Source organism: Aquila chrysaetos, chromosome 25, assembly GCF_900496995.4.
Source record: "Aquila chrysaetos chrysaetos chromosome 25, bAquChr1.4, whole genome shotgun sequence".
Lineage (NCBI taxonomy): Eukaryota > Metazoa > Chordata > Aves > Accipitriformes > Accipitridae > Aquila > Aquila chrysaetos.
In genome coordinates this window covers 19,280,573-19,301,610 of record NC_044028.1, presented here as the reverse complement: position 1 = coordinate 19,301,610, position 21,038 = coordinate 19,280,573, and the positions used below count along the sequence as shown (strand labels likewise).

At 42.2% G+C, this 21,038-nt stretch overlaps 1 protein-coding gene across 6 annotated transcripts in view; it reads right to left on the bottom strand.

The window, feature by feature from the left end:
- Positions 1 to 5,604: 5,604 nt before the first annotated feature.
- Positions 5,605 to 21,038, bottom strand: part of TBC1D24 (TBC1 domain family member 24) — a 30,892-nt gene continuing 15,458 nt past the window's right edge. For 5 of the 6 annotated variants that reach the window (XM_030001789.2, XM_030001787.2, XM_041120231.1 and 2 more), the window contains 6 exons: positions 20,030 to 20,047; positions 15,636 to 15,794; positions 14,605 to 14,668; positions 12,365 to 12,460; positions 11,695 to 11,929; positions 5,605 to 10,208 (listed from right to left, as the gene is read on the bottom strand). In XM_030001789.2, coding sequence (XP_029857649.1) covers positions 10,054 to 10,208; positions 11,695 to 11,929; positions 12,365 to 12,460; positions 14,605 to 14,668; positions 15,636 to 15,794; positions 20,030 to 20,047 — 727 coding nt within the window. In that variant the 3' untranslated portion in view covers positions 5,605 to 10,053. The remainder of the gene's footprint in view (positions 10,209 to 11,694; positions 11,930 to 12,364; positions 12,461 to 14,604; positions 14,669 to 15,635; positions 15,795 to 20,029; positions 20,048 to 21,038) is intronic. The other variant, XM_030001790.2, reaches the window with a different exon arrangement.

Genomic DNA, 21,038 nt, shown 5'->3' with positions numbered 1-21,038 from the left:
ATCCCTGTATGGCTACATATGTATTAGTAATATCTGCTGATGCACAGGCACCATGCTCACCCAAGCTATTGCTTTTTCCCGGGGCTCTTCTCAACCTTGTGGCCCAACCCTCCCTGTTTCCATGCTTGCAGAAAAGCTGCTGTGTGCTGGAGCGGCCACGGCAGAGCCTGCGGCACTCAGCTCTTTGCTGTTCACTCACCAGGAGATGCAGGCGAGGAGCTCCCTGCCCGGGCCGCTGGATGAGGGGTGGCAGTCCGATGCTCTGGACCTCACCGGGGAGCCCCTGGGGACCGCATGGTCTAAATCCAGCTGCATGCCCCACCATGGGAAAGGCAGCAGGAAACATTTGTCATTGGGACAGAGAGATTTTTGGACCCCAGGGGCTTTCAGGACAGATCTCTTCCATGGTTGTTTCAGTGACTGTGAGCAACCAGCAGCAGGGAAGATTTGTTCGAGATAAGGTCCTTCAGAAAAAATGCTGGGGGTTGTTTAAGGCCAGGGCAGAGCCGTCGCTCAGAGGACACCGTCTGGCTCCGGGTTTCAAGTGGGACTCGCTGGACAATCCCCAGTCACGCAGCGCCGGGAGAAAGGAGACGGTGCAGTCCCACCGTGAGGTGGTCTAAGAGCCCCACACCCCGTGGCAGGAGGGACAGAGCTCATCCTGCGGCCTTGGCACTACTGGGGGCAAAAGGCGTTGCTGCGACAGTGCCCAGGGCCATGGAGGGCTTGCTGCTGAATGCGTCTGCTCCTGCTTTGCCAAGAGTGGTGTGATTTGGCAAGAACACTGCCCAGAAATTCAAAACTTTCTAATTCTCCCTCTTTCCTGTGCTTGCAGCACAACTCCTTTGCCCTGGAGGTGGTTGCTCACATGTGCCTTTCACCAGCCCCAGGAAGCGGCTGGCTTTCACGTCCCTGCACTTGTGAAAACCTCCCAGGCTGGAGGCACACGGACCCTGGAAGGGAAGACGACCTTGTGCAGCCATCTCCCAGTCTCGTTTAACCTCTGCAAGTTCTTCTGGTTAGTAGGGTACAGATTAAACATTAAGCCCTTAAAAACATCCTTTGCCTCAAAAAAAAAAAAAGAGTGTAAAGGCAGGGCAGGAACTAGTTTGTACTAATGGTCATGAGAGCATACCCTTGTCGTGTGTACAAGGAAACACAGATCCAGCCCCTGCAAGTAGGCTCTGGCTATGCGAAAGATGGATCACGGCAGAGGTCATGAGACACAATTCAGGCCAAAGGCTTCTGCTTGGAGCTTGTTTATGCTGGTTTATGGCCCAAGAGCCTGTCCCTCCCTTTTCTTTTGGAAGCCATGGACCCTCTTCTTTGCAAACAGCTCTTCAGGGCAGCCTGGGAGTCAGGGCAGGCACGAGCTGGAGGTTGCTCTGACCCAGATATCAGGCTTGAGCGAACATCTGCTCCCACCAGCCAAAGGAGCAGCACATCTCCCCTCCCAAATACAGGCTAGAAATTCTCTCTAAGATGACAGCCTGAGCTAGAGGCAGCTCCAAAGCTGTCAGAGGGTTGAGCACAAGGTAGGCAGCCATCCTGTGGAGAGAAGAGCTTTGACTCTTCCTTGGAATCCTCTACACTTGTCCCTGCCGCCCCCCTCAAGGCTGTTGAAAACGTTAATCAAATTTCCTCTGCCAGTCAGTTATTCCCCCTGTGGTTTCCACTTCTGCAATTTCAAAAATCTGTACGTGATTATGATATTGCTCATTAGGGAAGGAAGCTGTCCCAAGAAGACCCACACCCGCAGAAATGCCGGGAGTTACAGTTGAGCAGAGCCTTGCAGTCCTTGAAGCTAAACTGCTCCCTCTAGAGTCAACAGTTCACAAGCGGGGAACAAACCCAGGTGCACAACCCACAGCGTGGCTGCAAGTGAAGCTGTGAGTGAGAAATGCTTTGCCCTTATCATCCCCAAAAGAGTGCAGGATCACACGGCTACGTAGGAGCTGTGGCTGACGTTCCTGTAGCGTAAGAGAAAGCATAATGGACTTATGAATATACATTACCACAATCGGTAAAAATTCGGCAGCTCCTTAGAGGAAGAGAATATCAACAAGCACTTCTGTGAGCTCTGGAACTGCTGTGATCAGTTTTCCTCTGGCTTTATCTCAAGGGTGGGTAACTGGGGGGACTCTGTTATCCAACAAGGGCTACACCCACACTGCAGCCCTTCCCCGGGAGGCAGTGTTAGAGGCTCTCTTCCTCGTTCTGTGAAACAGGCAGCCAAACCTGGAGAGACTCAACATCTCTGAGACTGTGCTGCCTCTTTCCCCCATTAAATTTGCACGAGCATGGCCACGAGGAAGGTCCTGCAGCACTCTGGCTGTGGAGGCAGTGAGGAAGCCCATTTTACCATCCCCAAGGGTTATCTCTACATATGTCCTCCAAGTGAGGGGGGCGGGTGGCTGCGGCATGCTGCATCGCTTGTGGAGACACAGCTGGCATGTGACAAAGCTTCTGTGGGTGCCGAGATGATAGAAAGGACTGATGCAGTTGTACCTATCCTGCCAGCTGGCTGCCATGACCCTGGCTGCAGGGCACTGCAGTTCAGCAAGACCCCCGTAGCTGCCAGCTTTGTGCTGCTTGAGCAGGCAGAAGCTGCCCTCTCACTGCCATCTCCATCGAGCACATATGATTCAGCATGCAAGAGGTCAAGGGACAAAATACTAGCCTGGATGTACGCCTCTATCCAGCTCAGCAAACACTGACAATTTTCAGTCCTAAACCTCCCTTGAACAAAACTGGACAAGTTGTTGCTCTGCAGGATTCATAGCAAGCAACGAACCTCGTTCTAGTTGTGGTCTTTGTTGGGCTTGAATTCAGAGCCTCAACAAGATGAGTCTACCAAAGCACGGCATACTCAGACCCCTGCAGAAGGTAAGCGATGCAGAAGCCCACGTGCAAAGGTTCTTGAAAGGGACTGGCTGCCTGAGGCAATCCCTGCAGCAGAGCAGAGAGCTTCACAGTGTGAGTGGGCAAAAGTGGGTCTTCACAGTAACCCAGAGGGCTTTAAGGAAGCAGGACTTCCCAGCACAAGGAGGGACATTCGAGGAAGAGAAATAGGCTGCAGCCCAGCCACCGCGAGCGGGAAAGCACTGGTTGCAGCCCACTGGCCCGGCTGAGCTGGTAGAGCCAACGCTGGCACTGCTCTGTCTGCAATGCTCACACATCAAAAACGTGGACTCCCAGTTGTTTATGGCACGGAGGATCCAGTATCATGCAGTCTGGGAGGATGAGGCACTGATTAGTGGCTCACTTGACTTGCTCTCTTCCCTCCAGGTTTCCAAAGCTGCCTCTTTCACCTTGCGGCTCCGAGAGATCAGGAAAACAAGTCCAGTCAGAAACCCTGCCAGTCAATGGCAGATGAAGGGCACAGCCCTTAACTTTGGAGGACACTTCAACCACAAAAAGGGAGGTGACTCACCAAGCAAGCAATGATCTGAAGCTGTGTCAGCAACTGGGAGGTGCGCAGCCAGGTTCAGGAACAGAGTAGACAGTCCTAGTGCCTTATCTACATTTGCATAGGAGAACCCACCACCAAGTTAGCAAAACAGGAGCTGACCATTTTCAAATATAGCCCAGCTAAAGTCTGGATCCAGTTCCACTGAGCAGCCCTCTGTGTGATTTGAAAACAGAGCCAGAAGCAGCCCACAATGCCAGAGCATGGCCAAGGAGTTGAGCCACAGCCCTCCCAGATGCTCATGCAGAGGCTCTGCAACCCAAAGCAGTGCTTGGGAAGAATGATAGCAAGGCGGGTCTGGAAACACCCAATGGGGTGGTTTAAAAGGCAGGAAAACCTTTAAGTTTACTGCCAGAAGCAGTCTTGTGCCATCAGCTGGTTACAAAACACCTCCCAAGGAAACAGGTATCCATCTCACATTTACAGAAGACTTTGCATAGAAAAATCCAGAAAAAAAGGCACAACTCACAAGCATCACACTCTTCTCATACCACAGCACCATGGCAAGAGAGAGGACAGCCTTCCTTTTCCAGGAGTTGAGGCTCCTCCAGCTTCTTTATGAACTACCAGCCCTGTGAGACATCACCTATAACTTTCTCATCATCAAGCTCTCCAGGCATGATAAAGAGCTCCCACTACTTGATGCAATCAAGCATACCATTTTCTTTTCAGGTCCTCAGTCATGTAGTTTAAAGTAGCTGTAAGGTTCAAAACCAGCAGCCCGCATTGCTGAGCTCCTCAAGATCCCTCAGATCCCTCAGTAGATTCCTGCTACTGAGCAGCTTTGTTAATAAGTCTTTAAGGGAGTTATAAAATTGTGATTGTGGTATTTAATGCTAAGCTCACTTTTGGAAATCAGGTGGAGAAAGCCTATTCACACCCCTTTTCCCTACTCCCATCTCTTTTAAAAAAAAGTACTCAGCCTGATAATGTTTACTAAATTCTGGGACTTTTGCCTTGCAAGAATGGATTTATTTGTAATGGAGAGAAAGAAGCTGACGACCAGGCAAAGGGGAACCTCTGGTGGCCACAGCCTTATTTTGCAGCAAACCCTCATCATGGCTGTGCAGAGAGCTGGCATGAAAATAATCTGTGAACTGCTTCTGCAAGCTCAGCAATCCTTCTCTTCCACACAGACCACAGCTTTGCTCTTGGAAACACCCGTGTACAGCAGCACAGGAGGCCCCTGTGTTGTGTATGACATGTTTTTTTGTGTGTTGTTTTTTTTTTTTTTTTTTTTTTTTCCTCCTGCCTGCCAGGAGTTTCACTCAAACCCCAAGAATTTAGTGGAATTTCACTGCAAACTCAAACAGCTTTTTTTACTTCATTGGTCGTTACCTACAGGGAGTTTCCAAAGGCATTTTGCACAGAGGATCTTGATATCCTCCAACTATACCAGTAAGTTCCTCTAGTTCCCACAAGTCTTACATTTACGTTTCAGGCATTGGCAAAGACTAGGCTTAAGTAACAGGAATATTTGTTTAAACCAGTGCTGCTAACCAGAAACACTCCTTTCAACCATGGTAAAACACATCCGCGCTGTTATCAGGGACACAGGCAGAGAAGAGATCCAGGTTAAAACCAAGCCATCAAGAGGAACAAAAATACTAGTTTTAAACAAGCAGTTCCCTGACTGAGCTGCATGCCTGAGGCCAACAGTCACTTTTGTGCTGGCAGAAGGAAGGCACAGCCTCTAGCGAGAGCAGCGCTAACTTACAGCAGCTGCAGGACTGTAGCCGAGTCAATGACGACATTTACGTGCAGACAATGCAACAGCAGCGTTGGTCTGATCTACACCTCACAAGTATTGGTGGCCAGCAGACACCTCTAAGCTTTATTTTAAACGCTGGCTGGGGCAAAAACATGCTTTCCGGCCCCACCAAAAGGAACAAGGCTCATTTCAGAATCTGCCAATCTAAGTTTTTTTTTTTTACAGTCAGTTTGGCACCTGATCTTGGTGGAAGCCTTGTGCGATCTCCTAAAACAGTCAGGAACTGTGTAATTGAATCACTGTAGTGAAGAGTTCATGTGAAAGAACACATGCTCCAAGGTTTATTTCTCAGTTTCAGCATGCTATTTGCTATGAGGCCTACAGGAAGGAAAATAACCGAATGAAGGACAAAGTCAGTAGCCTCCACAGTCAAACACCTTTTAATATAATCCAAGATTCTGCACAGTGACAAAAATACCATCAATGTAGGGCAGTGATTCCAATGGTAGGGTAGAAAACCAATTCAGCAGCACACACCACCACTCATCTGAAGAAAAACATCACCCCAAATAATACGCACACTCATCTCAACTATGAATAGTCTGAAATTCATGACAGAGAGCTAGCAGAAAGGCATCTCAACATTAACAGCCAGGTACCCAAGCCTCCGATCTATCCAACAATAGGACTCCAGGCGTCAGTCGCAGGAGCCAAGCAATTCCAGTGCCGCAGCTGCAGGTGAGCTCTTGGTCCCTGCTGGCTGGGGCATCAGTGTCTCTGTGGCGACTGTGTGGTCAGTGGGCAGAGGACCTCATGCCCCATCAAAAATGAGGATGGATTTCCCAGGACAAAGTACACAATTTCAATGCACACACATGAATAGCAGTTGATCGATCTGCAAGTGCCACCCCTCCATGGCTAAACACAGATCTCTATTGGCATGAAGTTTAACTCTTTAAAGAACAGTACTGCCTGCCCCTCCAATCTGTCTTCAGTTATCTCAACTCAAGAGGAAATGAGAGTTCTTCCCTTCCGTTTGTGAACTGGCCTCTATTGTGAACTGGCCTCTATTAACAGGAGGCCAATTAACATGCTTCATCAGAAAAGGGAGCATATCAAAGTGCATGATCTGTAGGAATGACAGTTTGGGTGCAGTGATGAAGTCTGTCCAGTCTGGCTGACAGCTGGAAACAGTTCCCGTGGCCTGGAAACAGCTTAGATGCCACTTACAATAAATTCAAGTTTCTGCTGTCAGGAGTTTCTAGTGTTTTCTGCCTTCAAGAGAATATTACAAAGCAAAAATGGCTTCTTGGGAAAGCAAATACGCTCCTGAAGAACTGTGGTAGCTGACACCCAGCCTTCAGCTCTCCAGCTCCACACCCAACAGCTAATCAAGTGACACTGGCACTCTCTCGCCTACAAACAGGGACTACAAACTACATCAACAGTTGTTCAGAGCAACAACTGACCAAAGCACTTCACAGCTCGTGTACTTCAGATAATTTTAACTGTCTGATAAGGTGCCCATTGTAGTAATTGTTTTAAAAACCAGTCTGTGGTCTCCACCTCAAGAGTTTTGCAAGCAAAATAAACTGTTGGCTTAATTACTGGAACTTTGATATACACTTGGTCAGCAACAACCATTAACTACACAGACAAAAAAAATGCTTCTTTGCTACTGGAAAGAAAACCAAGTCACAATGCTGTTCTTCTAAGGTGTCTCGCACCCATAAGGAGAATTATACATAGGGATCTGCACATGAAAAGGACATTCATTTTTACTGAACAAAAGGATTTCATGAAGATGATGCAGCATTGTACAATTCCTCTTGCTAGATTATTGCAGCCTCTTGCTTATTCAGGCTATTCAGGTTTAAAACACATGCTAGTCCTGCAGGATGTCTGCAGCAGGGTAGTCCTGTATCAACCTAAAACCATCCCTGCGACACGTGCCCCGAGATTGATATGAATACAGTCAGCAGAAGGAGGATCACCTGTCAACCCTTTTCCCCACTGCTGTGATTTGCAAACTCATACAGGTCATTGCTCAAATGTGTGCTCCAAGCACACCCACACCAGCTGCTAATGCATAGCCACAGAGCAGCTGTTAAGACACTGTCAGCCACCCAGCGTAATGTCTTACTTCAAGAATGAAGATTTACCTTCAGTCCCATGTGAGCGACTGGTTGGCCATCTAGATAAGCTACCAAAAAGGGGTCTTTTGTGGACCTTCGCTGCTGGGGGTGTTAGAAGTTGTACTCATCTGGCACAAGGGAAGCTGAGCTGAGGCCTGCAATTGATTTTTGAAAGATGCTCGAGACTCAGATGCCAAAACCTCACTGATTTTCAGTACTGCTCCTTGGCTTCTCACACTAATATCCTATGATGAATTTCTGAGCAACTATGAGTTATTTCTGATTTCAAACACCCAAATCTCTGTGCGCTAAGAACAGGGCAGGGAAAGAAACAGTGTCTCTTAGATATGGCTTAAGACATGGTGTAGTACTCGGGTTTCGCTGACATAGCTGCATCCAGCAGGGATGGGGAGTGAGAAAAATCACATCACCACTGCCAGCTGCAGGAAAGATTTTGCAGATAAAACCTATTAATTTTGAGTGTAATACTAAAGTCCCACAAATCCTGCCAACACACAGCTTGAGGGAATTTCTAACAAGCTGAATGCTATTGTGTTTTTGGTTTTTTTATGTGTGGTGGGTTTTTTTTTGTTTGTTTGTTTGTTGTTGGTTTTTTTTGTTTGTTTTTTTTTTTGTTTTTTTTTAACGGGCACCTAAAACAAGCTCGAAAGGAGATAGAGACAAAACTGAAATACCACCTACATTAAAGAGAGCCTACTAAATGGGATACATTTGTTTTGTCTGAGGAAGCTTGTGGGATACTAGCAAGTGCAAAGTGATGCAACTAACTTTGAAAAAAAAAAACCAATAGAAGGCAGCATCAGTCAGTATTTGTAAAAAGCCAGATATGACTGCTCAAGTTCTTCCTCCTCAAAATATGTAAGTATAACTGAATTATACCTTCCCTTCTAGTTCAATCAAGCTTACGGTAAACTACAAAAAGCCAGCTGGACAGAACTGAGTGGGAAGTGGGAAAGAAAGAGGCCTAGTACTGACTCTCACATAGGGTGAAATAATCTAAATGCAAATATAAATGGTGCAAAAGACATCTTGAACTGTTGTATATGAAGTCTAATATTTCAAAGAGTTATTTTGACAAAAATTCAAAATGGCACCTTAAGAAGCAAATCACATTTTTGCCAAGGTTGTTCATATACTTTGCAAGAGGCAACACTTTACCAAGACAAATGGTACTTTCATTGATGGCAAGCTAAACAAGCCAACATTACCAACAAGACTCACCTGTGACCTCTGAATATTAACATAACACTGTCCAGCTTCACTGAGATTTAATCCCTACAAATTTTTCTTTTTTCCTTTTAATGAACTTAAATTTTAAGTAGTAATAACATTTCCCCCACTCTAAAGCAATTTTTTAGATTGAACTGCTGAAAAAACCAGCAATTCCTTTTTCTCTTCATTTTACTTGTTGTGGTAAATCATCTTACTAGTGAATTACCCACTGAAGCTTTGAGAGCATCCTGTCATATGCTCTGGACTATCCATCAATGTTTATGTACTTGTGCTTCACGTGGGAGAAGTCCTACAGCAGATACTGCAAGTTTTAGATAAAGACACTAGACAATTGCCTCCAGACATCACAAGCCACAGGGCATGCTTGCAGAGAACTGTATGAATTCTCAGGAATGAGCAAAAGCCTCTTTGCATCATCCAAACCCTACCAGAACACTGCTGGCAAAAAAGCATTACCTTTTTCAGGTTCTCATCACAGGGAAGACTCATGATATGGAGAAACAGTGTCGCCTAGAGTTCTCCTGGGAAACTTGTCCACTCCCAGAATAATATTACACAGAAGATTTCCCTCCTACCTCCCTTCATTTACTTGTGGGGAGAGCTTTAAGCTTCTGTATCGCAATGTCTAATTCCCCAAACACATAGTGATATCAGCACAGTTGTTCTCAGATTTAAGCTTCCAGGAAAGACGAAGAAAGGGAGGTTTCTGAGCACTGCATATACACTGTAGCTTTCAGCTGCCTGAAACATGAGTCAGTCTGAAGTCATTATACTGATATGGAATAGGAATGTAAACAAAATCAAGCCTTTGAGATATTGTTGTCCAGTCTGGATGCCTTTCTCAGAGGCAAACTCCTCAAACAGATGAAACTGGAATGTGTCAAGGGTTCAGATACAAGGAGAAGAATAATTAGCAATCATAGCTCTTGTGTGAATTGAGGGCTCTCATAACTTACAAAATGGTACTGATATGTCTGCACAATGTCTACTTATGGTAGGGCAATGATTTTATGAACTACTGTTCTACATCGAATCTGAGGTCACCAATGTTCCCTGTGAGCAGACATTTGATATTACTGGCTTAAGCCAGATACTGGTGCCAGTGGCACAGAACTCTACAGTACACCTCAGCCAGCTCTGTGCCTCTGAAGAATTAAATCAAATTGCAAACCTATCCCGTGATACAGACTTGTATCCATTTAGGATGGTTTGAAATCATTACATATTTATTTTTACCTAGTAACAGGACCTGAATCCAGATCTCTAGAGGTAAAGAGCTAAGGAGTTAATCAGATACATTACTTCACCTTGACCTGTCTTAAAATAAGAGTAAACAACTAAGCCCTGCATTCAATTGCACCACTTAGTAATTACTAAAAAACACTGAGCCCAGCAGAAGTTATGTTCTAACTTGGCTCCTGCATTAGAGTTTGCCTTGGGAATCCTAGGACAATTGAAAAACTAGTTAATTAATGATAGTCACATCAACCATTCATGGTGTCCCTGAAGCCCCACACCTCCAAGACAGAGATCTGGAAGCTTTCAGAACACAATGGCTGATTATTGAAAGTATTGCAGTGGCTGGTTCTTCCGTGGTTCAGATCTGCATCGAGGTAAAGAGCCTGGCCATCACCACCTCCTGTGAAGAGACAAAGACAAGTGTAAGGGTATCTCTGCATTTCTTAGCATAGGAAACTGCTATACCAAAAAAAAAAAAAAAAAAAAAAAAAGACTCAAGTGCTTTTCCTATGGGAACAACTGGAAGCCCTAAGTGATGTTTGCTTGGTGTCTTCAGGTGTAACAAAGTATGATCAAGTGCATAGCTTTTAAATGACACTAAAAAAAAAAAAAATCATCCTGTTCTGATAAACTTAAAAAAGCAGTAATGCAAGTCAGTAAGAACAAGAAGCCTGACTCAAATGCCTGCCTTTAAGATTTGTTTTTCAGTGCTGGAGGATGTTGGAAGCTACCAACTGCGTATTTTCCCTCCAGTAAAGAAAAACCAAAGAATTCTGTTAGCAGACAAAAATCAAAGCTGGGAGAAGAACAAGATCAATAAGGAACAGCACTGGCTTAGTATTCTAAATCATTATAAAACATGTCAGAGTTAAAAGCATTTTGATTATCTGTGGGTCTATGTCAAGATTCACAGAGCTCACAGTCAGAGAATGCAGTGAAGTGAAATAAATTTAGACAGAAATACGTTAGGAAAACAAAAAGGAAGATTCCCCTATTGCTTATAGGGCAACCGTCTAAGAAAACCTACTGAAAACATCTGAAGAATCAAAAGGGTAGAAATTGTGGTGTACAGCTGGAATGGTGTACAACGTTCATTTCTACGGATCTACTACCCAAGCTTGCATTTCTCTTATTACTACCCATACTGTACTATATAGTAAATATAAATGACTCTCTTATCTAAGGCTGATAGGAAGAGCCGGTGGGATATATGCTCAACTGTAAAGATCTCTGATATATCTGTGGTACATCATTAACAGTGATTTCTAATTCAGTTACACATACACTGAAGCTCTCACCAGCCTTGCTGACACTGGAGCAGCCCAACTTACAGTCAATTAGAGCACATGCTGCTAAGTGAGAAATCAGCCAACACTTGATGCTACAGAGCAAATCACCAGGCTAGTTGCTCTCCTAACAAGTGTCAAATAAAGCTTTTTGGAAAAAGGACAACTACGATTTTATACCTGTTCCTTGTAAATCCCATTTGGGTGACAACTTTCCTAAGCAGGCTTTTGCCAAAGTCAGCAGCACCACAGATCCAATAAAGTTCCAGGACAATTAACATGTTTTATAATTTACCCTGTGTTTCAAAAGCCTCAGTGCAAAGTAAGTTCCTCTTCACGAACTATTTCTCATCATGAATTAGGCAGTATAAAGGTATGGCTGTGCTTAAAGCTATGAGTTACTATCTTACTCTAAAATGCTTGATATGCAAGTTTTTCCACAGAAAATTTTTGTTGGGTAATAATATCAGGTTTTGGCCACTTTTATGTCTAACTGTAGCGATACTGAAATACATATATGGTAAATATAGGTGACTCTCTTAGATAAGGCAGATAGGGAGAGCTGGTAGGATATATGCTCAAATTCTCACACTGACTTACCTATAATGATGCATTCACTGCTGCCAGCCATGAACATGGAGGCTGTTTTGGAAGGCAAGTTGAAGTGCCGAGCCGATAAGAAGGGAGAAAGGCGATCTGAGGGGTCTGATGGGACACTGCTGGAACAGAGGGTGCTGGAAGCTGGCGAGGCATGATTTTCTGGCTCTGAACCAGTCGTGGCCAGTTCTGGGTGTTTTATGATCACCCACTCGTAGCGTTCCACTTCTGGCTGCAGCTGCATAGGGGCAGAGAAGAGCAAAGCTTTAGTTAGCGCACATGCACTACACTGAGAGCTCTACACAGCGAAGAACATTCAAGCCCCTCAGACTCCACCCGGATTAGCCGTAAAGATTAGATCAAACAGTCTTTTAGGCCAGATACTGTTTTCTTTCTTTATACCTTTGCTTTTTCAGTGATTGAAGAAATCATGCAGTGTTTTCTGAATTACCTTATTACATGTTTTAAGAAAATATTCTGTGCAAAGGGAGAAAAAGGGTTACCACAAAACTGAGAAGTAAAATTTTCTCCTCCACATGAAGAGTTCAGTAGACTTTACAAACTAGGAGGGCATATAATCCAGCCTCTTCAAGTGGAAGGGAAGTAAGAGTTACTCACACCAGTACAGTGGTTCTGCCTCCCTACTGGGTAGCAACAATAAAATTTTACTCACCCTAAATACAAAGCATTCCCCAGTTCCAAAGAAACTCAGCTTGTTGCCTCCTCGCCTGCGCTCGCTCCAGTCAGTTGACAGATAAGCACCACAGACCTAGCACAAACAGCACCATCAGGAGGCTTTCCATTGAAGAAGAAAGTGTGTTAAACCAATTAATACCAACATTTCAGAGTCCAGAACTGAAAGTTTTATTTTAGTTTGATTTTCAAAATCTCTGTATCAGTGGATTAAGGCAGCACAAGTACTTACATCTAAAGATAGATTTAAACTGCTTTAATCCACTGGTGGGTACCCTTAAATCCTAACAGTTTCATAAATTATTTCAGATCTCTGAGGCCTTAAAGGAGAAATGTTCCAACATAACCCTAGGTACCAAAACACAAATCATTCCAAACTTGTAAAGCCTGACTTCCACTTCCTCATTTTGGCATCCAAAGCAACAGTATTGTCACAAGTTGCAGTATGAGCAGTTCTGCCTGAACATTTTCTGGTCATAAACAGTAGCCTTGGTGGCTTTCTCCATTTCAAACTGTAAGTTAAAATCAGCTTAGCTAAGCCAATGCTGAACTAGCTCAGATATTTAAAGCAGCCTATTCAAACAGCATGGGGTTCACTAGTTTACAATAAAGAAAAACATAGCCTCAGAGGGCTGAGCTTTTCTGTGGAGTCTTTTGATCGCACTAGAAGAATTTCTCGCTACCAGCAATAAGTATCACTGCCAAGTGGACAGACCAAACAATGAAGCTGTAAGAATGAGATGAAAGCAACCCTGCTTTTTTTTTTCCCCAGAAACTATGGTTAAACAGAGCTGTTCTAAGGCACATTTGCTGTTTAGCCTCCACCAGCATTACAAGCAGAGCTCCTAGGACAAAATTACTGAAGAGCCTTTTTTTTTTATACAGATAAATTGTGTGCATAAACAAAGAGATGGCCCAAAACTTCATTTGATCTGATATGCCCAAAGTACATGAGAGCCAGAAAACCAGAAGGCAAATTTTCTTCTTTCTAAAATGTAACTATAGACATATGAATAAAGGAGGAATGTAATCCTTTGCAAAAAACCAAACCCCACAACCACCAAATAAAAAAACCCCATACTTTTTTGTTTGGGCTATGTTTTTTTTTTTTTTTTTTTTTTTTTTTTTTTTTTTTTTTTGAGGGGTAAGAAACAAACCATACTATAAAAATGAGCATCACTTACAAAGCTGGACTTTTGATATGCTCCATGGCAAGAAGCAAAATAATAAATAAATATTTTCCCTCTTCCCTTTAGATACCATGGGCATTCTATAAGCCATTGGCATATCAATGCAGGCCTGGGATGGCCAGAAACGATACACAGAACTATGAAACAGCCTGGAGCATTAGCATTGGGTAGATGCAAATAAGAGTAGAAATGGGCTTGTTTCATGGACAGTCTTTCTGCAGGAACATAAGCAGAAATATAAGCCCACAGGCTGCAATAATAGCTTAACGTTATACACAGAACATTTAGAAGTCATGCACAGTGGCGCAGACAACCAATGCTTATTACAGGAAGCACCTGCGTGCCCTCCTTCAGAGGTTCTGGGAAGCTTTCTTGGTTTATGCAGTATTTTTTTTTTAAACAAGCATGAGATAAAGCTAATGTTTCTGTTTTCACATTATGTTGTCCAATATGGTCATACAAGTAGAGTAGAGAACCAACAGTCATTAGACAAGGCACCTGTGTGCATTCCTCCTCAGGTTCTCACAGCTTTCCTTTTTTTTTTTTATCTTTTTTTTCCCAAACAAGAATGAGATGAAGCTAAAGCTTTTGTTTCCACATTATGTAGTCCTGTATTATTCATACCATTTAAATTCTGCTACTTTCTCTCCTCATATCCTGGAGAAAATGAAAATATCTTCTATGAATCATGAGTTTCTTAACACAATTCCCCAGCCTCTCCCTCGATTCTGCAATTAAGAGAGTTTATACAAGACCTCAATGAATTACTCTAGTTCATCATCCCACATTACTTACCAGAGAAACAATAGCTGACCAAGACCTAGTTTACAAGATTTACCCAAGAATGCATAGTCCCATAATCAACAAATGGAACCATTTAAAGCACGCATTGTTAAAAAACCAAAACAAAACTCCAAGCAACTTCAGGTCTCTTGCTTCTTCATTTTATTATAAACAGTTGTGTGTTGCAATACAGCATTATATAACTGCCTAAAACCTAATTTAATCCATTGCCGTTCATCTCACTCACCTCTTTTGCTGTGGTCTTGATGAGGAGAAGAGTTGGTTCGTGTCCCTCGCTGTGAGAATAGAACCTGAAGTGCAGAGTACACAAAAATAAGTACTGAAGTATCACCAACTGCAGTTCTTTTCCAACTTAATGTCAGGCACCACCTCCTCCTCCAACTGATGGTATGACAAAAAAGACATCTGAAGACTAAGCATATTCCTGCAAATGCTTTCTACAGTCCATTGTAAATAGCAGAGTTGAGTGTAAACAATTATTATCAAGCAGTTCTTCTCTACTCAGTTCTCTGTTGTTTATGCCTCTGCAGAACAGCTAGAAGACTACCTATCACAAGTAGTATTTTACAGCATTTTGAATTAAGACAAGCTAAAGGAAGTTGTGTCTTGAGGACTGATGGCTGTGTCTGAAGAGCTTTCAGTTTTTATAGAAAATAATTATGATGCATTCTCTTTGCTTGCTTTTATTCTTCCTCATAGGCTTGTGGGGCTGGGACAGCAGACTACTTCCCACCTCAGTACCTCAACTGCAGATATTGAAGTCATTATTAGGATTATAGTCTTCTGTGTCAAGCGCAAGGAGATCTCACATCTAGCCTATCCCACTTTAAAAATAACAACAATCAACAACAATCACATTCATAGGTAGAGGAATCTCCAGTTTCTGGTTCCCTTATTCTTTGGATCAGTTTCAACGTGGTTATCTACCAAAAGAGCCTGCAGAGCAGCCACTGAATTAAAACATTCATATCCATCGGGGAATGAACCAGTCTCAGAGCAGCATATTGTGTGAACTGATGCAAGTTTGACTCTTCCAGCTGATCTTGGACAGTTTAAAATGGCTTGCCATGTTCTGGCATATGAAGTGTCCTGGTCAAATGCTGTAGCCAATAGGATTGTCACTTTTACATCCCATCGCTAATGATATTCTTCAGATCAAGTTCTGACTAGGCATGGCCTTTTTATCAATCCAGCAAACAGTTCACCATTGCTCTCTTTTGCCCTACAGTAGAGAAGAGTGGGGAAGGTTTTCCTTACCTGCTCAGACTACAGCCATGTTCCAAGGTGGTAAAAAGCAAGAGGGGCTGGCAAAGTGCAAATCGCTCTGGGATCCATGACCAGATATCTCGCATCTCTTTCACGCTGACAATTTCAGACTTGAAGTTCTCAGCATGAACTGCTAAGTGCACATTCTGCCTGAGAAATACAATACAAAACATTGAGAAACAATAATTTAAGAACAGAACAAGTTTTGGATTACTGGACAGTAACATGCAAAGGCAGCTGAACATTAAAAGACCCTAGCAGATATGCTGTTGTTCAAAGCTCCAGCCCATGGGATTAGAAGGCCATGACTTAGTGAAGATAATAAACTACTGTGGTTTAACATAATCCTCAAGAGGTAGTCATCTGGCCTTACTGAAATACCTGCAGTAATTCCTCTGTATGGCAGCTGTGGCCTGCACCTTTATATATAGAGGACATAACGGTGAGCTAGCTGGGATGACCATGACCTTAAATAGATCAAATTATATTTGCCATTTGAGACAGTCTCACTGGCACTAGCATTTAAGCATAGAGAACTGAATACCTAAAGAAACAGCCAGGATCTGAAAGGAAGAGGTAGTACTTTCTCCCCCTCTGAGGTCCTGCCTGTATCATGGAATTAGAGAATTCCTAAAACCCTCAGAAATCTTAAGAAGAATCAGTATTACCAGGCTAAGCAATTTTAATCCAAGGCAAATATTTGAAGCTTTTGGAAAGTTCCACGTCTTGGAAACATGTCATTACCAATGACTTCCACTTCATTAAGAACTAAAGAAGTTCCTAGGTTCATGGTTACAGACGGAGCCTGAAAACATGAAGGAACGCTAGACACTCACACTGGAAAGCAAACCCCCGTGCCCCCCAGAGGGGTCTGATGCACTCATAAGAACTGATTTATGGCTTTTAAACACTTGAAGGTAATAATAATAATCATCATGATCTTAACCAGCCTTCATTTCTCAGATTAAATAAGCACGCAGACTCAGAGCCTGGGGATTAAACAAGTGTTACTGTATCTGTGGTCAACATTAAAGACTTTCAAAATGCAAGGACGACAGCCAAGTACATGGTGGAAGTGACATAGGAACTTACACAAGATACTAAATTATTGGGTAGCCATTAGTTAAATGAAGCTTTAGGCAGTTTGCTCTGCATGCAAGGGTTCAGTTGCAAGTATTTGCCAATTTCGGGTGGTTTGGTTTTTTGGTTGTGTTTTTTTTTGTTTTTTTTTTTTTTTTGACAATTACACATTTCTTCCCTCTCAGTTTCATGGAACTTAAAGAGGACCTCAATACTGCATATCTGCATGTATCTGAATAGTTTAGCTCACTCCCTAAAACACACAAACGAAACATTTTTTAATTATTTTTCTTGCTTGTAGTACCAAGAGATCAGCAGCATTTGCACTGCACCTTAGAATGGTGCTTGCCTGGAGAGACTGGGAAATGCTTTCTGAAACTTACTGTAGCTGCCTTAGTGTCAGCATTTCTAATGAAGTGACTCCTTAGGTCACTTAAAAAAAAAAAAATTAAAAAAAATACTGCTTCCTCTAGTAAAATGAACCAAATCACTACTTGCATTGCTACCCTGCATTATTTAAGTAGCAAGGAACTTATATGGGCACCTATTTAAGCAAGCTGCAACTATTAATGGGTTTTAAAACTTACAGTATCACTGACTAGGACATTATTTGTGCTTTTAAACACAGCAAGCTGAGGCACAGGAGAGATCAACTGAAGCAAAGTATGAGCCAAAACTTGAACCCACATCTTCAGAATCTTACTTTAGGTCTCACCCGCCTGGTCCTGTCTGGTCTGCAGCTCAGAACAGAGCTGAGAAACAAAGCCTTGGTTTCAGTTCATCAGAAATTACATTTTTCTCACATTCAAGGAATTAAAAATATTCAGGGCAGTCAACTAGTTTATTAGAGTCAATTTCTGGAGGAAAAGTAATGATGATAAATAGGCTAAGAATTAGTAGCAAATATCAAAACAGTTTTAAACTTACTAAACCTCAAACAAGCAAGCCTCATAATTATTTGTATGCTTGGTCTGTACATTTTTCACACTTAGGTGATCTGTTTGGGCAACTAAACTTAAGTATTTGTTCCTAAAAGGCTGTCAACCTCAGTGTACCTTTTCTTTTGCCTCTGTTCCTTCTCCTGGCTCCTATGAACTGCTGATTTAAGGACTTTCCTACCCAGACCCCACTTGAAGCCTGTGTTCAGCAGAATTCATAGTAACACATCACTGAGTACCCTGTGTCTTTCTACAACTTTTCCATGTAGGTAGAATATAAACAGATCTTTCTGATTTATGAGACAGCATTTACCATTGTATTGGCCATTTAAAACTATTCCAGGCATGCCATTCCTGCCCCTTGAATATCATAGTGAATCATTTTATATTTAATGTCACCATTCAGTTAGTAAAAACCTAGACTGTAGCTTGACTGAAGGATTTGAAATAAAATGACCTGCTATTTCCTAGTCATAAATCACAGCCGCAGGTGCTTAAGACTGAAACCTGATCCTGTGTTGAGACCAGTGTCAATACACAGCCTGCACCTATATCAAACCAAACTCTGCTCCTTAACAAAAATACAAGGGTTTTTTTGGTGGTCAGAAAATTGCAATTAGAATTACAAGTATCTAACTGAAAATCATCTACTTCAGTTGGGTAGTTTCTTTTCAAAGTAGTAAATGAGTGCAGTTTTCCTCAATTCTTCATGTTGGCTTATTAGGACTGGCATGACAACTTTCTATTGATTGCTGATGTTGGAAAGACATGTTCAATTGTTACTATCCCAAAGGAAATTAGCTTTAGAAAAGTAGCACAATTTAAACGTTTAATAAAGCAGCTTATTTGCTATTTTTGTAGGACTGTTGTTTTTACAGCTATATCATTAATACAATCTGCTTCAGAGACCTCAAAGTTCCTGAGGATAAAGCCAACGTTGATGACAAGCGGTAGCAGCTGTCACAGTGGATATGCTCTGTCTCTGTATGTATTCCAAGACAACAAATACCACACTCCAAGGTGTGACTCACTGAATTACATCCTCTTGCTCTACTTTGTTTTGGGTCAAAACTTATAGGGTCTGCATTATCTTTAAAATCCAGTATAATTTCAGTTAGGGCATAAATGCATGGTAGAAGTGATATGTTGTTTCTCAGTCATAAATGGCAATAGAAGCCATATGTGGTGTATAAACCTGAAGCCTAATCCTGTGTTGAGATCAGTGTCAACAGACACCCTGCATCTACCTAAGCCCCCTCAAACCCAAACTATGTGCTTCCTAGCAGAAATCAAGGCTTTCTGCTGCTTCCAGGACATTGTAACTACAGTAAAATAATACACAGATGTTGAAGATTTGCTTGGCTGAAATTAACAGCCCGCTGATTTATTAAAGGTAAAATCTCAACACACAGGATATGATATGAAACATGCTTTGATAAGTCTCTTAAGGTGTTCTTTCAGACATGAAAACATGAGGAAATTAATTCCAATTTTGATTTTATAAATTAGTGCAAATGTTAGTGTGCATCACTCACTAAAGTTAACTCAGGGCACCTGCAACAAGGCCAGAAGATTCTTGAAGGCATTAATTTAAACCCATACATCTGTGGTATTTAATACTCACAGGGTAGTCTTTCTCCTTTCTAAGTTCTCTGCTTATCAGGTATCACAATCCACTGGGTTTTGTTCTTTAAGATTTGCTTTTCAGGCCAAGACTTGATGAATGACTTCATTAACCATTAATGCTATATGGCTGAGTAACTCTGACCTCCTTGACACAGGATAATAGTCTTGTCTTCTTGCCTCTAAAAAAATCCCCTACCTACTTAAAAATAAATATAATCTAGTATGAATAGAGACAAGTCACTTTTAGGAGTGTGCCAAGTTGAGTTCTGTCCAACATCTTTCCAATTAACTGCAGAAAGCTTGCAAAGAAGAAAAAAAATTGAGTATGTCTCACATCTGCAACAGCATATACCGGGTTTGGATGTGGGACAATACCTAACAGTTCTGAAGACATGTTACTTGAGATGTTTTTAAAAAGTGACACTTTTTCTTCCAGTGTAGAAAGGACTTACATCCCACCATTAACATTACTCTTCTCCATTCTGGAGAACAGGCTTGTATTGCTGTATGGAACTGCTATGTTGAGTAGCTGGGCCCATGAGCCCTTATCTTACAACTCTGCAGGTGCTTTGAACTAACTTTGCAAGAGTATTCAGGAGATGTTACACAGCAATCAGATGCTATAATTGCTGCCCTGCTTCTCCTGCCCCAGCATTAGCAATAATGACAGCCTCGGAAAAAATAACCAGCCAAAGACAGAAGAAACAAGCAAAGTGCAAAGATTCAAGTGTTTTAACCTACCTTTTGGGAGATGCAACACTGCAAACAGGAGGGGTGCAGTGGGTATGGAATTGACAGAAGAAGAACGTATAAGGAGAAAGACAAAAAAAGATAGAAAAGATCAGTGATTTCCTACATTTGCAACAAAGTGAATGAAAGGAGCCTGGAGAGAAACAAAGTAAGGTTTGACATGAGTCACCAAGCACGAGAAGAACAAACAAACAAAAAGACAGGTTAAAATATTTCCAATTTCCATTTTTTTTTTTCCTTTTTTGCTACCTGCTTGTAGTTATCTGATTGGAAAATAATCCATCATCTCCTTGCACAGGCGAAACACATCTGGACAAGACAACTCACATCCTATCAAGCACCAGAGAAAAGCTCACTTCTCCAGCACCTGCATCTGCACACAATGGGACCCAAACTGAACCAAATTCACAGCAGTACCATGCCAGGGGATGCTGGAAAGTTTCACTATGTTTATATAAGTAGCCAAGAGAGGATAAAAGTTTTTCACTAGCAACTCTGCCTGGTAAAGCAGTAACTACTGGCATTATTTAGGTATGAATTTACTGTATTTTGCTTTGAAGACATCACTGTCGTTCTGAGCAAGAATACCTCTACAACATTTAACACAACAGGAGCTTCTGGATTTTTTGTGGTTGCTTGGGGATTTTTTGTTTTGGGTTTTTTTTTTTTGTTTGTTTTGGTTTTTTTGTTTGTTTTTTTGTTTTGTTTGGGTGGGTTTTTTAAAATTTATTTTTATTTTATTTAAAGCTCTCATTCTATTGCTGAAGAAGATACTCAGAAAGGTTATTACAACTTTCCTGAACTTCAGTACAGGAAGAAAAGGTACACATCAGAAGAGTTAATACTTCTGGTTGCAAGTCCCAAATACAATGGTCTGAACTCTACCCAACATGACACTCCAGTGGCTAAAGGCCTTGAAATATTTGAGACTGACAGAGCTGCCTCTTCCAAGACATGAGCAAAATAAAGCACAGGCTAATTGTAAACCAAACTGTGAGTC